The sequence below is a fragment of the Parus major genome, chromosome 3, assembly GCF_001522545.3.
Source record: "Parus major isolate Abel chromosome 3, Parus_major1.1, whole genome shotgun sequence".
NCBI classification, from domain to species: Eukaryota; Metazoa; Chordata; class Aves; order Passeriformes; family Paridae; genus Parus; species Parus major.
Genome location: NC_031770.1, coordinates 5391308 through 5416031, shown reverse-complemented (window position 1 = coordinate 5416031; position 24724 = coordinate 5391308). Strand labels below are relative to the sequence as shown.

At 38.4% G+C, this 24724-nt stretch overlaps 1 protein-coding gene across 7 annotated transcripts in view; it reads right to left on the bottom strand.

The window, feature by feature from the left end:
- The window catches only part of SLX4IP (SLX4 interacting protein), a 71737-nt gene that overhangs the window by 1842 nt on the left and 45171 nt on the right, over window positions 1-24724 (bottom strand). For 5 of the 7 annotated variants that reach the window (XM_015621823.2, XM_015621825.2, XM_015621824.3 and 2 more), the window contains exons 6-8: window positions 16010-16087; window positions 14076-14164; window positions 1438-1550 (exon numbers count right to left, since the gene is read on the bottom strand). In XM_015621823.2, coding sequence (XP_015477309.1) covers window positions 1438-1550; window positions 14076-14164; window positions 16010-16087 — 280 coding nt within the window. The remainder of the gene's footprint in view (window positions 1-1437; window positions 1551-14075; window positions 14165-16009; window positions 16088-24724) is intronic. The other 2 variants (XM_015621829.2, XM_015621828.2) reach the window with 1 other exon arrangement.

The window sequence follows — 24724 nt, the reverse complement described above, 5'->3', positions numbered from 1 at the left end:
TAAATTAAAAAAGAACCTTTACTGACTCCATTTACTGTTTTTCCAGCTCTGAAACAGCACTTGGGCCACCCTCTTTCTGAACATGGAAAAAAATCCCTGTATATCATCTTGACAAGCAGCAATGTTAGTCTAGTGTGGATAATATCAAGTGTTATCCATCTGATTTTCCACTGTGCAAGGGGAGAACCCTATTTATTAATGACTAAGGAGTGAATTCACACTCTTTTCCAAGAGGCAAAACTGGATTCATTACAGATGTTAAAGGTCAACAGAGCAGAAGTATATTGAATTCCTTTCTGAACTGGTTAGATAAAATAGCATTTCCTAAGTGCCTAAATGATTGCAAACCATTCCCATATATCCACATGCATAATGCATATCTACAGGACAGAGGGGGCAGGCAGAGAGAGGCAGTGAGTGTGTCTCTGTGTGAGAGCTCCTAATCTCTATTTTAGAAAGTTCCTCTGGAATTTTTCCCAGGACATTTCAAAGCATTGCTTTAAGTTAACCACTACTCATTTAGTATCAAGCCCATTCATCTGGCAAGGACTTAGGTAATGCAAGTAGATGATATTCTAAAAGGAATTACACAGGAAAATGGGATCACAAGGGACTTGATTGAGTGTCAGTACATAAACACTCCTCAGCAGTGCCATTACCTATGGATCTGGATTTCACACAGCCCATAAGATGAACTTTATGCCCAAGTCCTGAAACTTCATTTTCAGTCTAAACATGTTACCAGAGATGGCCCCAAGCTGAGACCACTTTTGCTGCCCTGCTGTGGCCAAGCAGTTCCCAGGACACCACATCTAACTCTTCCCGAAGATGGCTCATCCAAAACAGGTAGAGCTGGAAGACCTCCAAAACTAATCTCATTTCTAAAAACAACATAGATGATACAACAGTGGTAAAAAGAAAAGTTGCCAGGGCTCACAGCAAATCCCTGATTTCACAGCTGGTTTGGGGCTGCTGGCAGCTCACACAAGTTGGGATGGTCCTGGTACCACATGGAGCAGTGACAAGTTCAGCTGATCAGCTCATCCTCCCCATCCACTCTGCCAGGGATATTCTTTAATTGTGACTATTGATCCAGATTCTCAAATTGAACAAAAAATGTATTTGTGTTTTTCACCCGATTCAAGCACCACATATTTATTTTGGCTCAGAGCTTCATTCAAGGAAAAACAGCCTGTTTTGACTCTGCTGAGTGCTATGTGTGGTATCTGTGTGGGTTGTAATAGCTTTCTCCATGCTGTAAGAAACAACAATCATTTTATGCGCTTATCCACACTACAGTAGTAATCTTTCAGTAGTTTAAAACAATCTTTTGTAAAGTAGTTTATATTCTTTAACATTTTATTACATAAGCTAGATTCTACCAAACAAAATTTTACCAATTATAAATTCAAAAGCTTAGAAAGAATAGTGGCATACATTTTTCTCAGGATGTCTTGCTTAATTTGCTCACTCAGACTAATCTTAAGCTTCTTGTTCTCAGCTGATTCAGTAAAATATTCAGACGTCCCATTGGAAAGTTCTTCTTTCTGCTCCAAAAGAAAATACAGTCTTAAAACATGACACATCAAGATATGATTATTCAACAGAAAGCTCAATTTCTAACACTAAAATTTACAGCTGTTCTTTATTATTTTGATCTGAGCAGTCTAAAAGAAACAATTATTTTAAATCTTTTAATATTTGGGAGTCTAGTCAGTTCACTCCCCTAGACTCCCAAGCAACATATTTTGTATGCTAAAATACACCACAAACAAACAAGACTGCAATGTAAAGGACATAGCTTTCCAAACCATCTGAGGAAACTGTTGGCAAATATTTGACATCTTTGTGGCTCAAACTGTGACAAATGCCAGGAATCTCTCTTGCAGACAGGAGCATGCTTGTCAGTTTTTTTCCTGAAGAGACTGACTGGCGCAGTGGTCTATACACTTATTCTCAGAGGAATTCCCATAATTTTCCATACTTACAAAAAAACATACACAGTGTTATTTGCTCATTGAACAAGGCAAGGGTTAAAACTTTTAATTCTAACATTTCAACGTTTGCAGCTTGTAGTGGTTGGCTACTACAGGACAACAGGGGAATTCTTTCTGGTCTCAGCTAACAGCAGAACCATCCTTTTATATAATACAAGTTTGGGGCGAGCGGGAGGGAAGGAAAATGCTCTTTTTCTTCAAGCTGTGAGCACTTCCTTTCACAATGAAACAATCTCAATCAGAGAAGGGCCATTTGATGATTTCACCATTAACTACCGCATAATCCAAAAAAGTATTCTCTCTGAGGCTATGGAGGAGAGGAAAAAGAAGTGAAGTCAAAAAGAGAAGAGGCTTTGTGCATCTCCTTGCCTTTGAGAGCACTTTTCTCCCGCAGCCTCTGTGATGTAACCTCTGACAGGGGCTCCCCAAACGCAGGGAGTGCTGCTTTAGCCCATTCCTTGGTGAAGAGAGGAACCAAGTGGTGTGGAAGAAAGGAGGGACACAGGAAATACCATCAAAGGCACAAAGCCAAAGTCTGGACATGATTCCTGCCTGGAACACCCCTCAGGAACCTGTCATTTAGGGGAGATTAAGCTCTGCCCATTTATATTTCTTATTTAAAGGATAGGGCACCGAGGGAGGAGAGATGAACACCTCCACGCTCTTTCCAAAAGAAACAGCCAGTGAAAACAGCTTCCTATTTTGCAAGCAGAAGGAGCATAGGCAAAGAAGTAAAGCCACTTTGGCACTTAAAAAAACTACCATTGTCCTGAGCCTTCCTTTCAGAGACAAGTTACACAAATATGTGCATTGAGCATTGCATGAAGATCTGCCCACTCATGGTGCAACGAGTGTGCTAAAAGCAGGCAGAAAACACACAGAGCACACATGCAATGTGATACTCAGAAATCAAGCTTAACTAGTTTAATCTGAGGGATTAATTGCTGCTTCTATTCTTGCTGGAGGTAGATTCCCCTAATTTGACTAAATATATTTTAATACTTTGTAAGCTATTAAAGACAGAAATACTATTAAGATACTCGAGTGTTATGTTAATTTTAAGAGAAGGCAGAGACTGCAAAGTCTGTAGAAACGATTTTGATTTCCAGTAACAGTCACACAACTTGGAGGCTGCTGAAGGGTCTTGCACAATCATCCTGCATCAAAGCAGCTGGAGAGCGCTTGTACTTGGCCAGAGAGCCAGAGCCCATCTGAGTTCCTGCTGGGTGGAAATGGGTAAGGTTAATTCTGTTAAATCTTCAGTCCCCAATGTGCCAAACAGGCCAGGATCAGCAGCCCACTGAGGCAACTCTTGGCACTGTGGTAGGCAATGCATGGAAAGGAGCCCTTGGTACAAAATCCAGGAGAGGACTGGGGATAATTCCTGTCCCCATGTACTCCCTACTGCAGATAAGGAATAAACCCCAGTTCTAACTCGCATCTGACTCCGGAGCCTGCAGGACTGGGATGATCCCACCAGGCTGTGAGGAGCAGACCCTACAGAGAGGCAAGGATGACAAAGTCATGGCACTTGTGAGTTGAGTCAGGCTGGAGCTAATGGCCACAAGTTGCAGGGCTAACATTCCCTCACTGCACTGTCATCAACCTTTTGTTTTGCTTTCAAATAACTTATCACACAAAGCAGTGACAGAAAGGGTTAAGGCTTCAAAAAAAGTAAAAATCAAAATGATTTATATGAGAAACACTTCTGAACATGCCCTCTAAGTACAGTAGATTTTCCCCTTGGAACCACACCCTGTAAGAGCTGTATTTTGAGAGCTGAACAATTAACATAAGGCATATGAGTCAGGCTTTGAAAGACTCTGTGGGAACCAGGGAGCCTTTTGCTATTAGCAGTGATGTAAACTCCCTAAGGCTGGAATAATTCCACAATAGAAGGCAAAGAGAGTCATAAATAACAACAGCGGGCACTCCATATACTACTAAGACACACAGCCATTATTGGTGATACTTCCTTTATTTTCTTTATTAGACTTAATCATTTTAGTTAATTAAAAAAAAAATAAAACACACTGTCTGTTTTGGGAATACTGTTTATTTCCTATGGGAACTTCAGGACTTGTTAAAGAAAGAAAAAAAGCTAATCTGCTCTCATCCTGTCTAGTAATCCCAGATTCCTTTTAGGCAGTGAAATAATTAAAGAAAAATATTCCAGGCATAAAAGGGAGGACAGCAGAAGCAGACATCATATAAACAATGACACCATGACAGAGAAAAATGTCAAAGCACCGCCAGACTTGCGACTCGACTCTGAAAGAGCTGCAGGGAGTGGGATTGCTGCTAACAAATTAAAACCACATTTCTTGGCAAATTGTTAAAGACAGACCATATTTACATTTGTATAGAGACTGGGTGGGCACAAAAGATTAAAATGCTTCTCTAGCCCTTGAACTGCCAAGTTCTATTAGAAATATGTGCTCTTAAAATCCCAGGGTAAGCTCAGTCCTTTTTGTCACAAAAACTGCAGGGAAGTGCCTGCAGAAGTGAAGCTTACAAAGTCTTACCAGCCTACCTGCTCACAACACTGGCCTCCCCAAACCTGATTTTAAGATCTTTAATATTTCTCCAAAGAGATGTCTGAGGGAAGAAAAATCTCCATCAAAGCATACAGAGAAATATTAGAAATGTTGTTAGGTACAGAATATACTTCCTGTAAGGTTTATCAAATTGAAGATTCTCTTTTTTTTCTTTTTTTTTTTTTTTTAAATCTTACTCCCCTTACTACTCATTCAAGCTGAAAAAGAAACTCTCAAAACTGTAAAAGAGGTGGTCACTGCCAGCTTCAGCTCTCTCCAGGACAGCTGAATTCAGCAGTACAGCATTAAATATCTGTTAAAGTACCCATGGATGAGCACTTGCAGGAACAGCTAATTACCCTGAAGCAGAGTGAAAACTTTGGCCTTTCCAGTATGACAATATACTCATACAAATACACTTTTCTTTTTTTTCTTCCAATCTAATAGTGGGTTGAAAGAAAATTTTCAAAGTGAACACTGCTGCCTGCCTTTCCTGCCTCTCAGGTGTCATGCTTTCTAGTTGTCTCTTACTCTTCTCAGTGTAACAAGCTTATGTACCAAATAAGTAAGACTAAGAGATAATTAAATTTCATGTCTGGTTCCCAACCCCATAATAAAAAACACATTGTTTTTAAAATTAATTTATCAATGTGGTTCATCAAAAATACTTAATAGAATACATCAATGGGTTCAAGAAATCAATTTTTATATCATGGGGCCAAATGGGAAGCGATTATCAAGATAATAATATAGGCAAAGCTATGAACTAAAGTATTATCCCAGGCACATACAATAAAATTAGTGAAATGAGTAAGACAGAAACACTAATTTAGGGGAGCTGTATGTAAGCTTGCAATTGCATGATTTCTCTTACTGTCATTCTAAAATGTATCATGATCTCAACCATCAAAAATAACCTTTAGGCTTCAGAGGTGTCCTAACAGATGACTGACAGATCAGAGAGGTCAGACAGGACTCCTTCCAATCTGATAAACAAAAAGGGCTCCTTAAAGCAAGTGAGGAGGCTTGTGAGGGAAGGATGAATCAGATATTACAATCTAACTGATAAAAAAGTGACAGAGACAGGACTTTGGGTCTCGTCTCCTGCCCTCTCCCAACCCACATGAAGGAAAAGCTTCCCACAGTTTCAAGATGCAAATTTTTTTGCATTTCCAATGTAGTGATGCATCAGTTCTGGCAGTTCTACTTATGAACTCCAACCACATCATAAAACACTTGCAGGAGTTTTCCAAGTACAGAAATGGATATTATTCTCAACGTGAAATACAGTTCCTTGATCGGATTTGTGGAATATTGCTCTATATTTTAAAGTTGACTGTCCTGCTCTAAAAGTCAGTAAATTCCAGTAAAAAACATTAAGGATCATTCCACGTTACATTGGAATACTGGTGTTGCTTTTGAAATAGGTAGTTTTAAGGAATGCTGGTGGTTTTCAAAAATACTCCAATTTCAATCTTGAAAAGAATGTAAAAGCCAGAGCAAACTGCATCTGCCCAGGAGGAGCAGAACTGTTCAACCTTCCCATGACCTAGCACAGAAAGCAAAATCAAACTCCTGGATCAGTACAGTCTTCATAATCTACCACCAAAATTCCTTTGAATTCGATATCACAGATTTTCAGTTCTGCTCATCAGGAGATCCTATGGTCTGCACTATGTAGTCCAAGCACTGGCCCAATCTGTTAGAAGGCCATGTGATACACATTCCACTTTCTCAAAACACAAGGTGTGAACCCAAGTTTCTCACTCAATACATAAGTCTTGGCAATTACAAACATTCCAAAGGTCCCCCAGGCATCGCCAGATTAGCTTAAAGCATATGACTTCTATGGGGAAAATGCCTTCTTCCTTTTGAAGTATTTGGTTCAGATTTTAACTGTACTCACATATAGGAGGATTCCCAGACTGCTCTGAGTGTGAGAAGTTCAGAGCTCTCTAGATTTGCATTTGAACACCCACTAAAGAAGAGAAAACAGAAGAACTCCTGCTGTAAATGGCAAAGAACAAATGAAATGTGTTCCTAAAACTTAGAGCTGCAGGGGAGCCTTTTTGTAAATTCAGACCTATGTGTAACACAGAGAGCAAATATCCCATCACACTTTCTAAAGGCACACAAGTGCTCCTGAAACAACTGATTTATTTACATACTGAGCAGCACGTGACACAGGCTGTGTGCATTTGCTTGAAGGCAAGAACTGCTAAAATTAATGTTAAGTAATTGAGCTATTAATTATTCTGATTTTATACACTGATGCTACAAGACTCAGATTCTATCTTCAGAGAAAGTGTCCACTGATAAGAAATGGAGAAGTAGGCAACAGTTTTTCAACCAAAATAACTTCTCTCAATGACACTGAAGAAAAATCTAAAGCATATTAACGGTGAATTTTTATCTTTTTAAAGGAAATCAATGTCTTAAAAGCATACATCTTCAGCCAGACATTTCCATCAATTTTTATGTTCCTGATTCCAGTAATTATGGAAGAGGACATGCATGCAAGACATACATTTCATGCTTGAAAGATATTTTTATAAAATAAAGGAACAGCAACTTTATGTGGAGCCTGACCCCTTTCTCCAGCTTACAAGTCAAGAGAGAATATCTGAAACAGGCCCTCCTGTATTCCTGTACTACAGCTTTTCACAGCCTGGCATGAGGATCCTCTATGTGCCTACCAAACCTCCCTGGGTATCAGGGCCAGCCAGTGCAGATGTCCCTCAACTTCAGCAACACTGAAGCAAACTTTGCATTTTCCCTTACAGACATAGTGTGGGTATTATGAGAGAATACTCCTTAGAGTACATGATGCATACAGTGTGATTCAGATGCCAAACACTTTGATAGACACAGGAAAAAAAAACCATCTATTTTATGCTCTTTTGTTCTTTTTATGCAATTACAATATGCAGTAACACCTGGAGGAGATCTTGTAAAGAATAACTAATACTCTTGATCTCACTGGTTATACAAAACTAGAATATGTAAAACAAGAACTGCACAGCTCAGGAAATAATTATTGTTCAACAATTTTATGTTTTAGCTTGGTTTCCAAAACAAACACCAGTACACCCACCCCAAAAACTCCCAGGACTTCTGAGCCCACACTGGGAATCTGTCCCCCCAAATAATTTCAAATCATTACAGATCGTTCAAACATCCTGCCATGAACTTTATCATCATATATTTCAGTTTCCTGTTCAGTCAAGTTATGAACTTCCTATTAGTTCTAAGAGATTTCTGCTGAAGACTGAGGAACAGATTGCTCTTTAAAACAGTTTTTAGAAGTCCTGTCAAATATCCTTTACCCAACAGGAATATCAAGAATTATTATCAAAACCTTAAGTAAGTTAAACCTTTTCAAATCCCAGAGCCATAAAAATCTCACTGATGCACCACAGCTAAATTAAAACTTTACTTCCCTGCCAGCCTTCCCCTTGCCCCTCTACCAGGGGTGCCCATCCTCTCCAAGTCTGCAGAGAGGAAAGACCAGAGAATCAGCTCAAATCCACGTGAACCACCAGCATAAGCTGTGACAGCAACAGTGAGAGGGGAGAGGAAAATGAGGGAGGTGAAAGGATGATGACAGATGATAATATCTTAAATAACCACAAGGCTTTGACAAATGGGATCTTGTGAACACTGCTAAGTAGTTAGATTTAAATCAACTGGAGCACTCATAAAAGAAGCAACTACCAAAATGAGGAAAAGATTACTCAATTTGTCCCTACTTTTTGAGGATTGCTTCATGTGGAAATCATTTTACAACCTCAATCATTTATACTGCAGCTACAGGATCATCTATATTTCTGCTCTGCTTCACCTGATTTTGCATAATGAGGTACACTTCTACTGAGGATGTATTCCACTTATTCGTTGGCTTTAAGTCAATAAATACTACTTTTTATTTTATTTTATTCCATATATTCCATTCTAATATTCTGTCTGCTTTTCGGATAAATAATGCTACAGAAAAAGGTTTTCCAATCAATTCCTTGTAGCAATATCTTGGCCTTTTTCCAGTGATCACACAATTAATTCACTCAGCAGTTTGCATGAGCACAGCAATTACTCTTTTCAGTGAAAATACAGTGCATTTATCAACAGATGATTTTCATTTATAGCTCTAGTGCCTCTCTAACCAGTTCTGGGAGGCTTCTCTGAAATTCTCCAAAGCCTTCTCTAGTCTTGACTAATTGAAATAATTGTGTCAGTTTTCATTTCATCATTTGTCCATTTCTCTGGATAGTTAATGCAGCAGACAGCTGTGAGACTTTTGCCATGCAGAAAATAAATCAGTTTGTAAGCTATAAGAAGAAGCTCTGACAAGTTCAGACAAATCTCACTGAGGCAATTCACAGCATCACCGCTCTCAGGTCTCCTCCCTCCCCTTTTGCAGGAGGTTCCTGCCCCACTCAGAGCTGGCAGAAGGGAGCACACACACATGCCCCAGCAGCTGCTCCCACCAGCAATTCAGTGCACGAGTCTAAAATCCAGGGGAGCTCGGTGTGCATGATTCCACAAGACCGTGATACACAGAAAGATGAGATGCAGGCACACAGCCCTTTTGGCAAACACTGCTGCAGGAGTGGTAATCTCCAAGGAGAAGAGGCAGACAGCCGGGACAAAAGGGAATACTGTAAAGCTGCTGTAGCTTTCTTTTTATGACCGAGTCAAAGACTTCAGGATCATTACTCTGGGATGCAGTTTCTCAGAGACAGCAGCCTAATGATTCAAGCTAATTTAAAGCTACCAACAATGAAAGGGCAATCTCACCCGTATCCAACACGTGGTCCTGCCAAGGATCAGCACCAAAGGGATCTGGCTGAAAGTGAACCACACAAATAACAACAAAAAACCAAAACAAAACACCCCTTGTTTTCAGAGGGATCACTGAATGACCCCAGCACTGACAAACACTGAAGACAAGAATGCCCAGGGAAGTGAAGGCAGGAGGAGCACAGAACATGAAGGATAAGTAAAAAAAAACAATAAAAAAAAAATAAAATAAAATTACAGAAGCCTAAAGTGTCAAAAATGAAACTCAACCAAGCAATTCTTTGCCTGTTCCACTCATGTGGCATTTGGATAAAGTTCATTAGTCTGCAGCTTCCTCTCTCTACCTTTTTGAAGGAAGTAGTGAACCCTGTTCATATTTAGCAACTGCAGCTTAATATTTTTCTCCTGTTTCCTATAATGACTGAAAAGAACTCAGCACATTTTCTAAAATCCCAGAAAACTAGATTTTATAAAAATTAAAAAAGGATAGTGACATAAAAAAAAAACAAACCAGCAACAAAACAAATATCACAAGAAATGTAACATTAACATGTTGTGGATGCTACTTTCAAACCCAGGTAAATCTCAGCTGCTCCTAAAGGCTGCTTTGGCTCCATTCATCCAAATCCTGGCTGTGTGCTCCTACAACATTTTTTTGCATCACAATTGGCCAGTGTGTGGGTACAGGATGAGTTGGTTCAGTGAACTGACATGATGGAAAACTAATCCTCCAATGAAAAACAGAGAAACTTAACAAATAAATAATTTTCTGCTAGATCAAGTCAATGAACTAATTCATTCTCAACTGAAGAATCACTTGGTCCATTGTAAGCAGAAAGGAAAGGAATATGTAGCTGGATGTAGAGGGGATGTGGAGTGACCTTTTCAGTGGTAGCCCACCAGCACAGCAGTTTCACTGTGACATGTTATACACATATATAGATATACACACATGCCAAGATTTGTACTTACAGTGTGAATTGTGCAATTCTATTTCACAGCATTTCCTTCTTCCCCTACCCAATCTGATATCACTTAACAATAAGTCTTTAAAGCATTTAAGATAACTAAATTCCACATAAAGTCCTGTACTAATCTTTACAAATTGCTGCTATCTGAAGTTTTTGTTCTACATTCCAATAGACACACTCTTCCAGCAGCATACATTCCAGTGGGACAGATCTGTTAATTACAGTTAAGTTTCATGTTTGCATGAAAGAACCAGCAGCCTCTTCCCAGCATAACCAAAACCCAAGCAAAGCCTGCCACTAAGGCTCTTAAGAGTTTTAAGAATAAGAATTCTCTAATGCTCCTGAAGAGTATTACAATGACACAATTTATAAATCAGACATGTATGAAGAAGATTAAATAGTTGATTCCCCTGCTGGGGATTTAAAAACTCCAGGCACATCTTTAGCACCTTTTTCTCCATGTGTACCTGTGAGGGTTTGGTTTTTTGTTGGTTTGTTTTTTAAAGAGCAATATTCTGCTGGAAAAGAACCTTTATTTTTGTATATTATCCTCTGTAACTTAACAAGGCTCAGTGGAAACCCGAGGCCTTTTTAATCAAGACAGGATCTCCTACTCCCCACTTTCTTTTCTGATTTTACTCAAACAGTAATTTCAAATTTCCACTTCAACATCATCTTTAGCTTAACCTCCTACATGCTTGCCCTAGAAGTGCTTCCTCTCATAGATTCTGGTATAAAGCTGATGTGGTTATCAATGAATACTCCATTGTTTGCACATTTTCAAATGCTCAGAAGCCTTCCACCCATTTCCATTTCCACCATTTCTCCAGATAATCCATTTCCAATTTTCCATTTTAGCTCTTCACATGATAATAATCGAGAAAATGTCGTCACTGACAAAGATGACTAATCTCTCCAGAGGTCTTATATAATTCCTTGAGTTTCCTCTTTTGCCATGTTCTCAAATCTGTCTTCTTTTCAAGATAAAACTATTCAAGATTATAAACACAGTTTGATAAAACAGGAAACAATGGTTTTATGTTTAAACTTTGCATTAATCACTCAGCCTATTCTTCCATCTTTTCCTTAAGACTTCCCATTTGCTAATGTAATTTCAATAACTAGCTATATTGTTTCTTTACTAGAGATTTCCCTTCTTCCAGAATGCTTATTACTGCCTGCAGCCTGAGTTTTAAACATAAACACAGACACACCCATTTATAAGTATATCCTGGAAAATTACATATCGATAGATTTTCTTCTATTTTATTTCATCTCTGCTCCTTAGAGGTGCTCTCAAATATTTTATTAGTTTATGCTTAAAGGTAATTTCACAGAGACTGTCTAATCCACCCTAACCTTAGTCTTACATGAAGCATCACAGAAGGATTAAAATTGCTTCTCCCAGCAACTGATGCTGAGGTTTGTGCTTGTGAATATATCAAAAGCAATCTAATTATAATCTTTCCTAAGGTGCAGGACATAAAAACTTCATTTCACAGATAGCTACATCCCTTGAAACTTGTGGTTTAAGCACAGCCTATTTCAGAGATACACAGAACAGCCTAAAAAGCAGTGAAAAGGCAAAGAATAAAGGGCTGAAGACAGGTGAAGGAAGAGAGCTGTGGTGAATGAAGGCAACATGCACCAAGCTGACATAAAACTGGTTCCAGGTAATGGGAAAGGGGAACACTCAGACAAATTTGTCTTGATAGAGCTCAAGAATGAACGCTTGACCTAGACCATAAACCAGCATGAAAACAGTTTTAAGTAATACATAATCACTAAGTCTTGACAAAGTCAATCACAGTCACAGCAACACAGGAAAGTGACAAAGTTTCCATTAATGTACAGCTAACTGCTTTTGTAAAACACAAACAGGCCCTCAAATCCAAGGGTGTGAGCTGATTAAAGGTTTAAAAGAACTTGCATGCAACACTGTGGCATTATTCAAACCCAAACAACATACAGAAGAAAACAAAACACTGCCTCATTTTCAGCCCATGACAGAATTTGCAGAGTGTATCAACAAAAAGGTCTTCTGGGTGGTCTTCTGTAGGGCAGAGTTTAGAATTCCAGCCTACTCATGGCTCAACTGCACGGAGAAAAGCAGACACACACAAAGTACAGATTCTTTGCTTTTCTTCTGGAGTGCCAAAAACTTGAAAAACTCTCAGTGGCAATCAAACACTCCCCCAGTTTGGCAAAGTACTCAACTGGAGTATATGACAAATCTGGTCCTAACGTGCTGTAGGAATCCCGGAACAACAAAGCAGTCTGGAGTGGACCCTTTGAGTGGTAAGAATTAAACAGATGCTCCAAAACATTTGCTGAGGGTCTGCTCCTATCTTGCCAAGTTCTTCAGATCAGGGAAGATGCTTAGGGAAAGCTTTCTCCTACCCCCTCCTACCAACACACTACAGTGACCATCCCAGCCAGGTCTGTGCACACACATTGCATCTGTAAGCAAAGCAAACTCCCAACACTTTATTATCGATTAGGTTATCAGCTCACTAAGAGATATTTTCTTTATAAATATAAAAGTGTTTAAACTTGCCTTTTAAACAAGAAGTTTCCACAGATCAGGATCCAATTTTGAAACAGTAAAGCTGAAGTCCTTAACATCGAATTTTTAAATTTGCCTTCTCTTTCCCACACAAAATCACAAGAAAAACTAAAGAAAACTTCTCAACTCTTATTTTATGGAAAGATTAAAAATACCAAATGAGGGAATTGGATATCTCATAAGAGTTACTTAAGCAAGAAAAGAACCCCATAATTATTTCTCAGCCAAAATACAGAGACTGAATTTTCTACTTCAAGCATTAAGTAGTTTTCCAGACAATACTGAAAAAGTAATAAGTTTCAGAAGAGCAAAGTACTTCTAGAGCAGGAAGATAATTTTTTTCTGAGAGTGCAAAAAACATTTGCTTGATACTTTGACACTTAAGGGTATGTACCAAGCTAGTACATCAAGACACCAAGAAAATCTGCATTTAGCACTATAAATATGAACACCCTGCCTGGTATTAAAAAAAAAAGGAGTTGAATGAGTAAAAGAAAACACGTTTTTTCAAGGGTCAAATACACTTTAATACATGTAAGATCAACTCCTAAAATCCACCCAGACCTTAGGGTGTAATTGTGACCCTCAGTGTGAGCCATAGAGCAGCACCTGGGCCCATGTGAGCACTCCTGAGACCATCAGCACTTAACTGCAGGATAAAATTCAGAAGCCTTTGACCCTGATGAAGCCTTCAGGATGAAATATTTAAGGAGAATTGCTTATGGTATTTAACCACACACCAGTGCCTTTTCCTCCATAAATGTTTGGGGATTTTTTTCTTCCCAGTAGGGCCAGCACTGATCTGCTTGAGTTGCTGTGCAGAACAAGTGCTAAGAAAACATACAAGAAACCTGTGGACATTGGGAACAGCTACATTATAATTCTGGAAAGTAAAATGTTACAAGGATAAAATATAAAAGAAAAAAATCCTTAAATCAAGGTGCTAAAACCATACCCTTTCTAAACACATGGGTTTTTTTCTCCAAGACCTATAAGGCTCAGAAAATGCTGACCTTTCAAAATTCCCATTTTTGCTTGCCTTAGGCTCATTTCAGGATGCCCTTTTGAATATTTAGGCTCAACTGTTCACATGACTTTGATGACAGCAACAAATATATAAACAAATATATATATATATATATATATAAACATCCACCTCATTTCTATTAAAAACTCTCAAAAATTTATAGAACAGTTTTGTACCTACCAATCCACCACTGTCACATATCCAAGCACTTGGATCAAAGTCAAGTTTACTGACACACACGATAAATTTCTCTGGAAACACACGAAGGTCTACATAAAAAGAATTGAAAAGAGGATAAAAAAAATCATAACCACTTTCAAAACCACTCATAACAACAACATACATGTTATTTTAATACACAAAATGACTTATTTTTTTAATTGCACACTAACTCATTTCACACACCCCTCTAGCTTCTTACTTACTCTCTTCAACATGCCACTCCTCCTTTGTTTTGTTTTTATAAAGCATTCCAAAAAATCAATAACTAGAATAAATTGAGTTCCCAAGAGGACAGTCGTGGTTGCAAATGAGTCCACCTGCACCCCTGGACAGGAGGACCCGGCAGAACCAACAGGCAAACCACTTAAGAAGGATTTCTTTTGTGCTATTCTGCTGATGAGTCTTTTCATCACAAAAGCTGTAAATTAGGTTTTTAACCCAGAACAACATTCAATCAGGGCTTGGCATCAAACCTGAGCATAAGGCCAGGGCAGAGTGTTTCACACTCTGACTACAGAGATTTTTTAAGTCATTAAACAAATTGGTTAACTACTACTGAATTACACATTTTACTCAAGATCACATGTTTGTTATGAACACAACAAAGTTTCTTTTTACAGAGGATTAAAAATTGAAGGGTTCTCAGATTAGAACAGATGAGACAAAGCTTTATTCAGTACCTGCAATGCTATGGGAAGAACACAAGTAGATATTTTCTGGTTAATGTATGGAATTATTTCCAGATCAGTATCTTCATATTTTCAGCTCTATTTTTTTTGTTGTTGCTGCTGGGTTTTGTTTTTTTTTATAGAAAGAGAATAATTTTTAAAGTTTTTAATATTTCAGAACAAAGCCATAATACTCTATTTTTGTGGGACAAGAAAGAGACAAGGCTTGCAGAAAAAACCTACGACGTTGATCTCACAGATGTTTTTTTGTAGAATTGAAGAGTAGGACAAGTTGCTTCCAGTAACATGTTTTTATTGTTACATTTCATAACAATCTCATCTGCTGGCTAGTAAAATGCAGGTATCTTTATGTATTCATTGATGTTTTAGAACAGTTCAAATATAATAGCAAACAATTTTGAGATTCCAATGCAGACACTCTGCAATTCTATTCTAACAGGGCAAGTTTGATGAAACATTTAACACTGATCTCTTCAGCCCATATGGACTTACAAAATAACCAGTTAGCATTTGAAGACATATTTAAACAATTATGAATATCATGCAAAACAAATTATTTTAAAATATCCATTCAATTATTCAGTATTTTTAAGGATTTTTCTTTTATTTTGTTTGATGCCAAGAGGTCAGTGCAGAGGGCAGTGATCGTTACAGCTCTTTTGCGTTGCTGTTGACAGGAGAGGATTGATCTCCCTTCCTTCCAGAGCATCCTGGCTAGAGAAAACATGAAGAAAAGATCTGGTCCAATGACATCACCTACGTCAAGATTTTATAGCTGTGAGGTGAACAAAAGCCTTTCCTGCATACACTTGTACTGCATGTTGATGTCACAAGACACTGAGCAATATTGAAGTGATTCATGCTGCAACCTCTGCTTGATTCACCCTGCAGAGACTCAGGAAAATGCTGAGTCTCACCATACTTACAGAATTTGGTGGGGCTTAGCTGATTACCCTGGGGCAAGGCATACACCAATTTAAAATTAAATTAAAAAAAAATAAAATCCATCTTATCTCAAGAAACACTCTTTTTATTTTTTTGTTTTTGGGAAATCTTTGTAAAAAACAAACATAAAAACCCCACCAAAAAACTCAAGCTCTGGAAGAAATTTAGATTTAAGTAGACCAAAATCTGACAAAGTCTTAGTAGTTATGTTCCCTTTCTTCCTCTTCTAAGTAACTCTGTAAGAAACTGATTTCTTACCACGATAACGTTTCCCTAGAGCACAACGGAGATTAACCCATCTCTTCATAAAGTAGGCAGTAATGTGCAAACTGTTGGCTGCAACATAAAACAAAGGGATAATATTAAGTGTAAGGGTATCTTGGGCATTCTGGTCTCAAAGTGCTGCACATCTGCTAAAACCAGACTGAGAGAAAGCAGCAGCAGCTCAACAGTACAAAGGAAAAGTAACTTTAATGGAATATTTTTCAAAAGAAACTGCTGAATTCTCATACTTAAATCTCAAGAAACTAGTGCTTGAAACAGGGAAAAAAACACAAATTAATAACCACCAAGTTTTGGAATCCAACCACAGAAATGGAATTATTTAATTGATCAGATGTGTCATTTTGCTTAATAGCGTGGTGTCATGTTTTCATACACATTCTACAAGAACACTATAGATAGCCATTTACTTGAGTGCCTTCTAGAGGAAGGTGACAGACCTGGCAGAAAAAAAAATAAATAAATAGATAACTACTAAGAAACCCAAACATGAAAGGGCTTAATTCTACAGTTCCATTGAATGAGGTGAGAAATGCCCACATTTGAACTCCTCAGTATGTACAGCAGCCCCAGCTGGCCTGGCTGACTCAGCAGGTACCTGTAACCTCCAGAGGCTTTTTCAGTTTCTATTTCCAAGAATGACAGAAATCCTTTGTGCATCAGCAGAGTAGGAAATGGACAAAAAAGATTATATTATGGCTAAGAGAGTATTAGACCAAGGAAATCAGCTTTTACTTTTGTTCTACTTAAATTCCCAAATGACCCTGGTAAATCAGTTAGCACTTCATTCATGAAGGTATGAAGCAACCTGAAAGTGCAAAAAGCTGACACCTGTGACTCATCCTCCCCAGTCTCCCTGTGCACCTCACTGAAATCCAAGTGTGAAAGAAGCTTGGTGATATTTCCCCTAACTTGGATGGGGCATGCAAGACTTAAATTATTGATGCTTTGAAGACAGTCAGCTACCTTAGGTGCAATTAGCACAGATAAGTTAGAATGTTAACTGCTACTGCTGTTTTAATAATCTAATCAATTAAAAAAGAAGGAAAGCTTGCTTGTTGCAGTCTCAATCCCTACTGAGCAAGTGCCAAGTCATGCCTTATCTGTAAGTATAAATACGTGTCCTGCTGAAGGGTCTCCCACTCTCCTATTTCTACAAGATCTTCTGGAGCTCACCGAGTGCCCTTGAGCCTCATTAAGAACTACAGTTATCAATCACAATCAATCCCTTTGAAATTTATCAGCCATCTTTTTTCCTTCCCCTCAGGAAGACACCCAAAATTTGACTTCCTTTTAGAGATCGAGTCAAGATGTGACAAGTTGAACCATCCCTTGAAAATGATGAGCACTAGAGAAAAATTTGGATGTAATCCACCAGCTTTATTAACTGTTTACTTAAAAGAACAATTAAGGAAAATTACTTTCAGCTATTTCCAGTTTGGCATCTACAATTCTTTATCACCACTAGTAGGCTTAGTCAAATCAAAGAATTTGGCCTGTACATAAATAAGTTATTAGTGTGATAACATTCTCCACTGTGACCTTGGAAAGCTGAGAAAGTACCATTCCTAAAAATACAACTTGGAAAACAAATCTTCAGACAGTAAATATTAAAAGTTTTTCTTTCTACCTCCATTTGTTGGTGGTATTCCACACATTTTGTTTTGGTTTTTTTTTTATAGGAATCTAAAATGAAAAAGCGTGAATCTTTGTTTTTCACAGGAAAAGCAGGACACTTTGTTCTTGAAATTCTTTTATAGATCAGTGACATCTATATCTGTTTATTTTTCTTTCTGTCCTGGTATTCTCTGAGAGGTTAAGTGTTTAATTGCATGTGATTGACTGACAGTTTCCAATTCTCCTTAGAGGCCCTTGATTCAGCCAGCTACTGTTCTGTGGAAGAGAACCTACCTTAGATCTGACAAAATAATTATGCAAGAGATCAAGACACCTCTACAAACTATTTTTGCAGCATCAGCTCAAGCCTGAAAGTCTTATAAAGCCTTCACAGGGAATTGCACCTGAGCTAATAAGCTCAGCCCAGAGGGACTAACACTAAAAAATCATTTTAGTTTCCATGATTATTTACTATTTTGCTGGAAAGGCCTGAACAGATATATGCTGTTACTCGTTGCTAAGTCTAAGAAAAGCACTACATTTAAGATACCTGCATTTTGAAAGTATCACACAGCTACACTCATTAAATGTTTTTAAACCCTCTTGTACATGACATATGATTTACTCTGTAATCATCTGGAGTTTGAAGAACTCCCCTAGCTTTAAAGTCAAAGTTATTGCAGAACTAAAAAAATCGTGATATCCTCTTTCAGCTTCCTTCTGGGGAAATATATTATCCAATTAACTATTCTGCTTCCTGGAAAAAGAAACTTAAAAATAAGACGCACAAGAAAACCTTCTTATCCAAGAAGCCCATGCGACTCACAGCTTTTTAAACTTTCTACACACTCAGCATGAGTTTAAAACTCTTCATGATCTCATGGAAGAACAGACCAACTGCTATGTACCAAATGCTCAATCACTAAATTCTTTTGAGCACAACACAGAAGTTTGAACCTCAGTTACAGACAATTCTTCTTCCAGTAACGTAGAAAGTTCTCACATCTTGGACTCAGCAAACTTAGTTGATCCCATCTTCACTTTCCTCTTCACCATCCAACACAGACAAAACTCCCTTTGTGGATTACCACCACACAGGCAGAAATAAAATTGTATTTAGTGACTTGAGGTTTTGTTTTTCTTGTTTCAAAGCTGGGCACTCTAAATCATCAGATCCAGGGTCCAAAAACAAACAAGAAAAACAAAACCAACCAAACAAATCAACCCCAAAGAAATAAACAGACCCTGAAACCCAAAAGGAGACTGCATAAAAGTGGTTCTAGAAAAGCCACAGTTCAGTTTCAGCTGAAATAGGCACCAGTGAGTGCTGCCTTTTAAGGCAACAGTAATTTGCCCTGCTTGTTGTATTTCAGAGTCCCACGACACCGAGAGGAAGTATCAAACACCAACTCTCCTGTAAGACTATCCAGCGACACTTGTTTTCCAAAGGAGACACAGCCAGGCTGACTTGAGCTTCCAGAAGGCTGCCAAGAGGCGGCTGTGGTGCAGTGTGGAGCAGTGGGAAGCCCTCTCCCACGGCTATTATGGACCATTCAGCTGGGAGCCTGGGAAAATGCCTCTGAGCTGCTGAGTTATCTGGAGCAGCCTGGCAGGTGTTCACTCCCCAGCACGATCTGGCACCTGCCTGGCTCCCTACTTCAGTCTTGTCCAAAGCCACAGCACAAGCCTAAGGCCAACTGCCCCCAAAACATTTCCATATCTGACAGGCACCTATTTCTCATCACACGGTATTTTTATATCGTGCCTATTTTCCCTCCCAGCCTAAACACTTCACATTTCTGAATGGTTGTTGTGGATTAGGATGAACTCTACTTTTGGAAAGTAACAATGAAGTAAATCATTGCAACACACACTTTAAAAATATAAGAGGATAAATTTATAATGTTGCAATGTGAAAGTAAATACATGAGTGCATTAGACTTTCTGAAACACTAAATTGTACATTAAAAAAAATCTACACTTAGCTCACGCTTGATTAATTTTTCCACACAGAATAGGCTATACCAGTAATAATGTTTACAGTATATAGAGCTTTTCATCTTCAAAGTGCTCTACAGACATATTATTACACTGCTTTTTAGCACTCATATTTCTCCATTTAAAATTATTCACCACAGAATCAAAAGTCCTGATCATTTGTAAACAAAACAAAAAAGGGAACATTTCATTCTAAACCTGCTGTTAATTGTGCAGCTTCCCTTCCCAAAAATGTCCAACTCCACACCATGTGCTGCACAGTAGTCTGCCATTTCTAATTAGGAAGAGATTCAAATAAAATATTGGCATTTAAGTTTAAAGCCAAGTCTAAGATAGGGACAGCAGATGCATGACATCCCCTCCAAATGGTGCTGAGATTTCCAAAGCTTTTTCTGGAATCCACTTGATATTTTTTAAACAAGAATCTTCACCCAGTTCAAATTTTTATACAGTAGTGAACGGGCTTCCAAACAACTGAAACATGTTAGGGTGGCATCCATTCTTTCCATACACTCTGCCTTCAGTTCAAAGAAGATGATTACTGTGAGTACACAGGAAAACATGTACTGATAAACATAACATCAAGCCCATAAGCTTTTTAAAAAGAAGTTTAATACCCAAGGAAAATTAAATTGATATACCTGAAGAATGGACAAAAAAATACTTGGATGTAGTATTGAGTGAGTATTGCTGCAGGGTCTGACCTTACCAACTCTTGTACCTGCAAATAAATTCAGGGATGGAATTTGCCTTTGTCTTTTTCCAGGTGCCTTAGAGTATCTTAAACCAAGTATAGACAAAACTAGATTGCTGATTTTTTTTTTCACCTTATTCTTTCACTGGTTTTTAGCATTACTGCTGCTCTTCTACCTGCTAAATCTTCTAAACACAGGCCAGTTGCCAACACAAATAGGTGAGAAATCCTTCCCACCAAGGACTTGGGGACAAGATTTAGTTCTTACCTGGGAACAGGGTCCCTGACTGGAAGAAAGAGATTAACCTTTCAAGGAGTGTGATCAAGAGAGGAAGGCCTAGAAGAATCCTCCCTGCTATCAGAACCTGGATATCCTGGACACAGCCCACTACCTAAACCATTCAGAGTATGAGCCACAAACTGCAAAACTGGACTGAACCATTTTGTAAAATCCTACAGTAGGGCTGTAGGGCTCTCCTCTAGCAGGAGAGGTGTGGAATTCACTGCAAAATCAGAACTATCCTGGCCAAACTGGATCCAGGATAAGGCATTCCTTGGGCTGGCTGTCAGTACTGTTCTGAAGGAAAGAATGAAGAAAAGCACATCTGAGACCATCTGGCTGCAAGATGATTAATGCCTCTGATGGAGGTCCTGGGAACACACCAGCTCTGAAGAAAAAAGACCATCTTCCCCTCACTAATACTTAAGGATGGAGAAGAAGGCTGATCCATTCCTGGAAGATCCATACCCATTCATAATGTATAAGAAGTAACAGCCAGCAGCACCTGCCAAGGCATTCAAGCAGATAAATGTAGAGCAATAGATTTGATGGTCAGTGCACCTTTACCACAGACAACTGTTTTCCAACAGAACACAAGATTTCATTTCACCCTCTTGTTGTTCTCAGACTCAATAACAACATTATTAATTGCATGTGATGGGCACAAACTGAAAGCTATTTAGGAATGCTCCCTGTTTTGAACATCTACTCTGTATTCCAGAGAAAGCCACGTGCCTGGACTTCTTTAACCACTGGAATGAGCACAACGACCAAGAGAAAGGCTGAGAAAGGCATCTGTTGCTACCAGCCAAAAGGCAGAGAGAACTGGAAAACAAACCCTGGGTAAACACTGTCTGACAAGTCAGCAGCCCAGGAGAAGCCAAAGTATCTTCAAAGTGTCTGTACTGGATGGAGTTCAGTTAAACTCTCCAGTGCCACTTGAGCACATCGGGATGAGGACATCCCACAACTGGCCAGACACAGCTCTACCCAAACAGGCCAATCACTCACATCACTGAACTCCTCACAGTGATAAAAGGAAGGCAGATTCTGCCTCAAATGAGACACAGACACTGTGATGGACCCAAGTTTGACTCAGCATGCTAGGGAATGCATAATACAGCACATGCCTCCTTCACAAAATATGTCCTTTCAGCCTGTCTCTGTGGTTTTTCCTTGAAAAAAATCCATGAGCTGCATGGAATTTTTTGATGCCATGAAGTACTTGAAATGGAAGATTTTGTATTTGAAGTGTGAGGGATCTTGACAAAACAAAGTTTCTTCAAGCACAAAAACTCAACCAAAATGTGGAAATGAGACTCTTGGAATTTATCAGACATGATTCATTCCCCTTACTGTTCATTAGAACAGAAAAATCACTGGTGCTAATATTATGATGCTGAAAGATTTTTAAATAAAGTCAATCAAACCTTTCACAGGTCTCCAGGCTCTATTTCTTTTTTCCCTGGCAATAGGAAATAACTTCTGCAAAACTTTTACCCCCAAGAGGAAAGGCTTTTAACCCTAAAGCTCCCACAGAGGCTGAGACTTTCATCTTCCATCAATAATGGTCTCTAGGTAAGGGTCACCAAAAATGTCAGGAATATATTGTATCACAGGGCTACAGAACCTCTGGGCTTTGTGAAAAAGTCCAACACTGCCACTGGAGATATGATGAGGAAGAATGAGAGGGGAAAAAGCAACGAGGAGCAGGTATATTCAGCAGAACTTTAAAGAAGCGGCTTAAACATGAAAACAGTTCTTTCAAAGGTGATCTTGGTATATAGCAAAAAATATTATTTAATTTTTTTTTTGAGGATTCCTGTTAGGATATCCCAATGGAGCTAAGAGGTAGATATTGATGGGCAGAATCTCCTTTTCTACCCTAACACCTAGAGGACACTTCAAAAGAATGTGAGTTCTAAGAGACATGTGTGGACTTGAACCTGCAGTTTCATGCTGTTGTGTGAATAAAGCAAGTTATGCCAGAGGTTCACAGGTTTTTGTCTTTTCACACAACAGACTCTTGTTAGATTTGCAACAACCCAGAACAGAAGGAAATTCTGGAGCATAGCAAATAGGTGGAAAGTACCACAACAGAGCCTTCTATATTTTCTTTTTTTAAATGCTGGCAAACAGACCCTAATTAAGTCAGCTGCTGAAAGGCTCTATTTCCAAAGAAGTCTCTATGTCCTTCGGCTCTCACAAGCTCTGATGCAAAGAGGATACCACCAAAAGAGACCAAGAACAACCATGCCTGTGATCATCTGCCCACTGCCACTAGCTCAGCTCTGGTTCTGGTGCAAAGAGCTGGAGAATGACTGCAAAGTGAATGAATAAAATCACTCATTTTAGCTCACTCAAGAACACGGTGTTATAAGGGACCACCTGAATGGCACAGCTCAGCAGCCTTCATTTCTGACATCAGCTTAACAGATGCCACGTGAAAAAAAAAATAAAGATAAAAAAAGTACACAGAACACTCTTCCTCAAAATTAAATAGCAAATTTAAGGTCTTTAATGCAAAAGACCAAACTCCACAATCCTGTCTTTTGCTATAGCAAGAAAACAGCAGACAAAAGACAGACATTGCCCATATTCTATGATCCACATACCTGCACATAAAAAACCCCCACCAAAGTAAACATCTTAATTAAAGGATAAAGAGAAATACTCAGTAAACAATCACAAAACTGTCATCTTCTATTCCCTCTAAAGCAAGCTTTGGCATTTAAACATGGATTTGTACAGTGAATATGGAATGTTTCTCCATGAACATGTGCAGTTTGCTGTGCATTAGAACATCTCTGATTTGTCTGAAGCTGATGGATACATCAAGTTCTAAGTCCACAACAAAGTCAAGATTACACTGGATTTCTTTCCTCCCATTTTCAAGTAGAAGTATTTATTATTTTCTACACTACTAAATTTTTATTTCATTATCTCTGGGTTTTTTTTTAGTAAATTAAGGCAAAGCTTTGTTGGGTTAGTTTTGTTTGTGCTCTGCCACTGTGCCTTTGTAGTGCACAGAAATACTTCACGCATAAGAACCACAACATACCTGGTACTCAGTGGTGATTCAAATACCCAGAATTGCTCTCAATAAACTACTAATAGAGAAAAGAGGCACTTTTTTTTTTTTTAGGCATTGGCCCTCCATCACTATCTGGACAGATTCCCATAAAGGCTTATAAAAATTTTCCAAATATGAATAAACCCGCAAAAATGTTTGCAATTTTAAAAGCTGTAATTTCTACCTTGGTCATATGATAATGAAACTTAAGAACAAAGAGTATTATTGTGTAATATGGTAGCATGGAAAGTTTAAAAGAAATTCCTATTCATATTTAACAGTGAAATTATACCCTCAATTACTTCCAGTTAAAAGGAAAATAAAAAGGATTTCAATGTTCAATACATAGCTGCAACAATTTTTTTTTTCTTTCCTTAAAATATCATGATAATTTTTCTTTTGCTGGTGATTGTTTGCAGACTTTTATTGAGACTTTTAGGGAAGGCAAGGGTTAAAGATGTATAAAAGAGATTTTCTCACAGTTTAAAGACAGCAAAACAACACATTTAGGAAGCCAGACAGCTAAAAGGTCAAAGCGTTACACTTCCAGGTCAAACTTCTGGTTGCAATTAAGTAAATTCCTCTGAACATTTCTAGGGAAATCACATTTCTTTCAGGTTTTATTTCAAATCCCTATTCTTTCTTGCTTACATTTTAACCAAAACAATATTGCTCTCTTTAGAAATATTTAATAAAGAGCACTTTTTATAAAAAGGAATAATTGGTTTCAAAATAAGAATCAATCCTTATTTTTTTTTCATCTCATTTAATGCACAGTTGAACTAAAGACACAAGAAGCTATTAAACCCAGTTAAGTTTTAGAATCAAAACATTTTAACCAAAACAGTGAGCACTTAAACCCAAAACCTCTCTGGCACCTCTTGCAGCTGTGCCTAGTGTTAAACAGGTCCATGAGCTGGACACTGAGAATCCATCTTCTGTATTCCTGATTCCAAGGAACTGGAGAAGCTGTAAAACCTACAGAGAGCACACATGAAGAGCACCTCCAAGAGGAAAAGATGTTGCAAA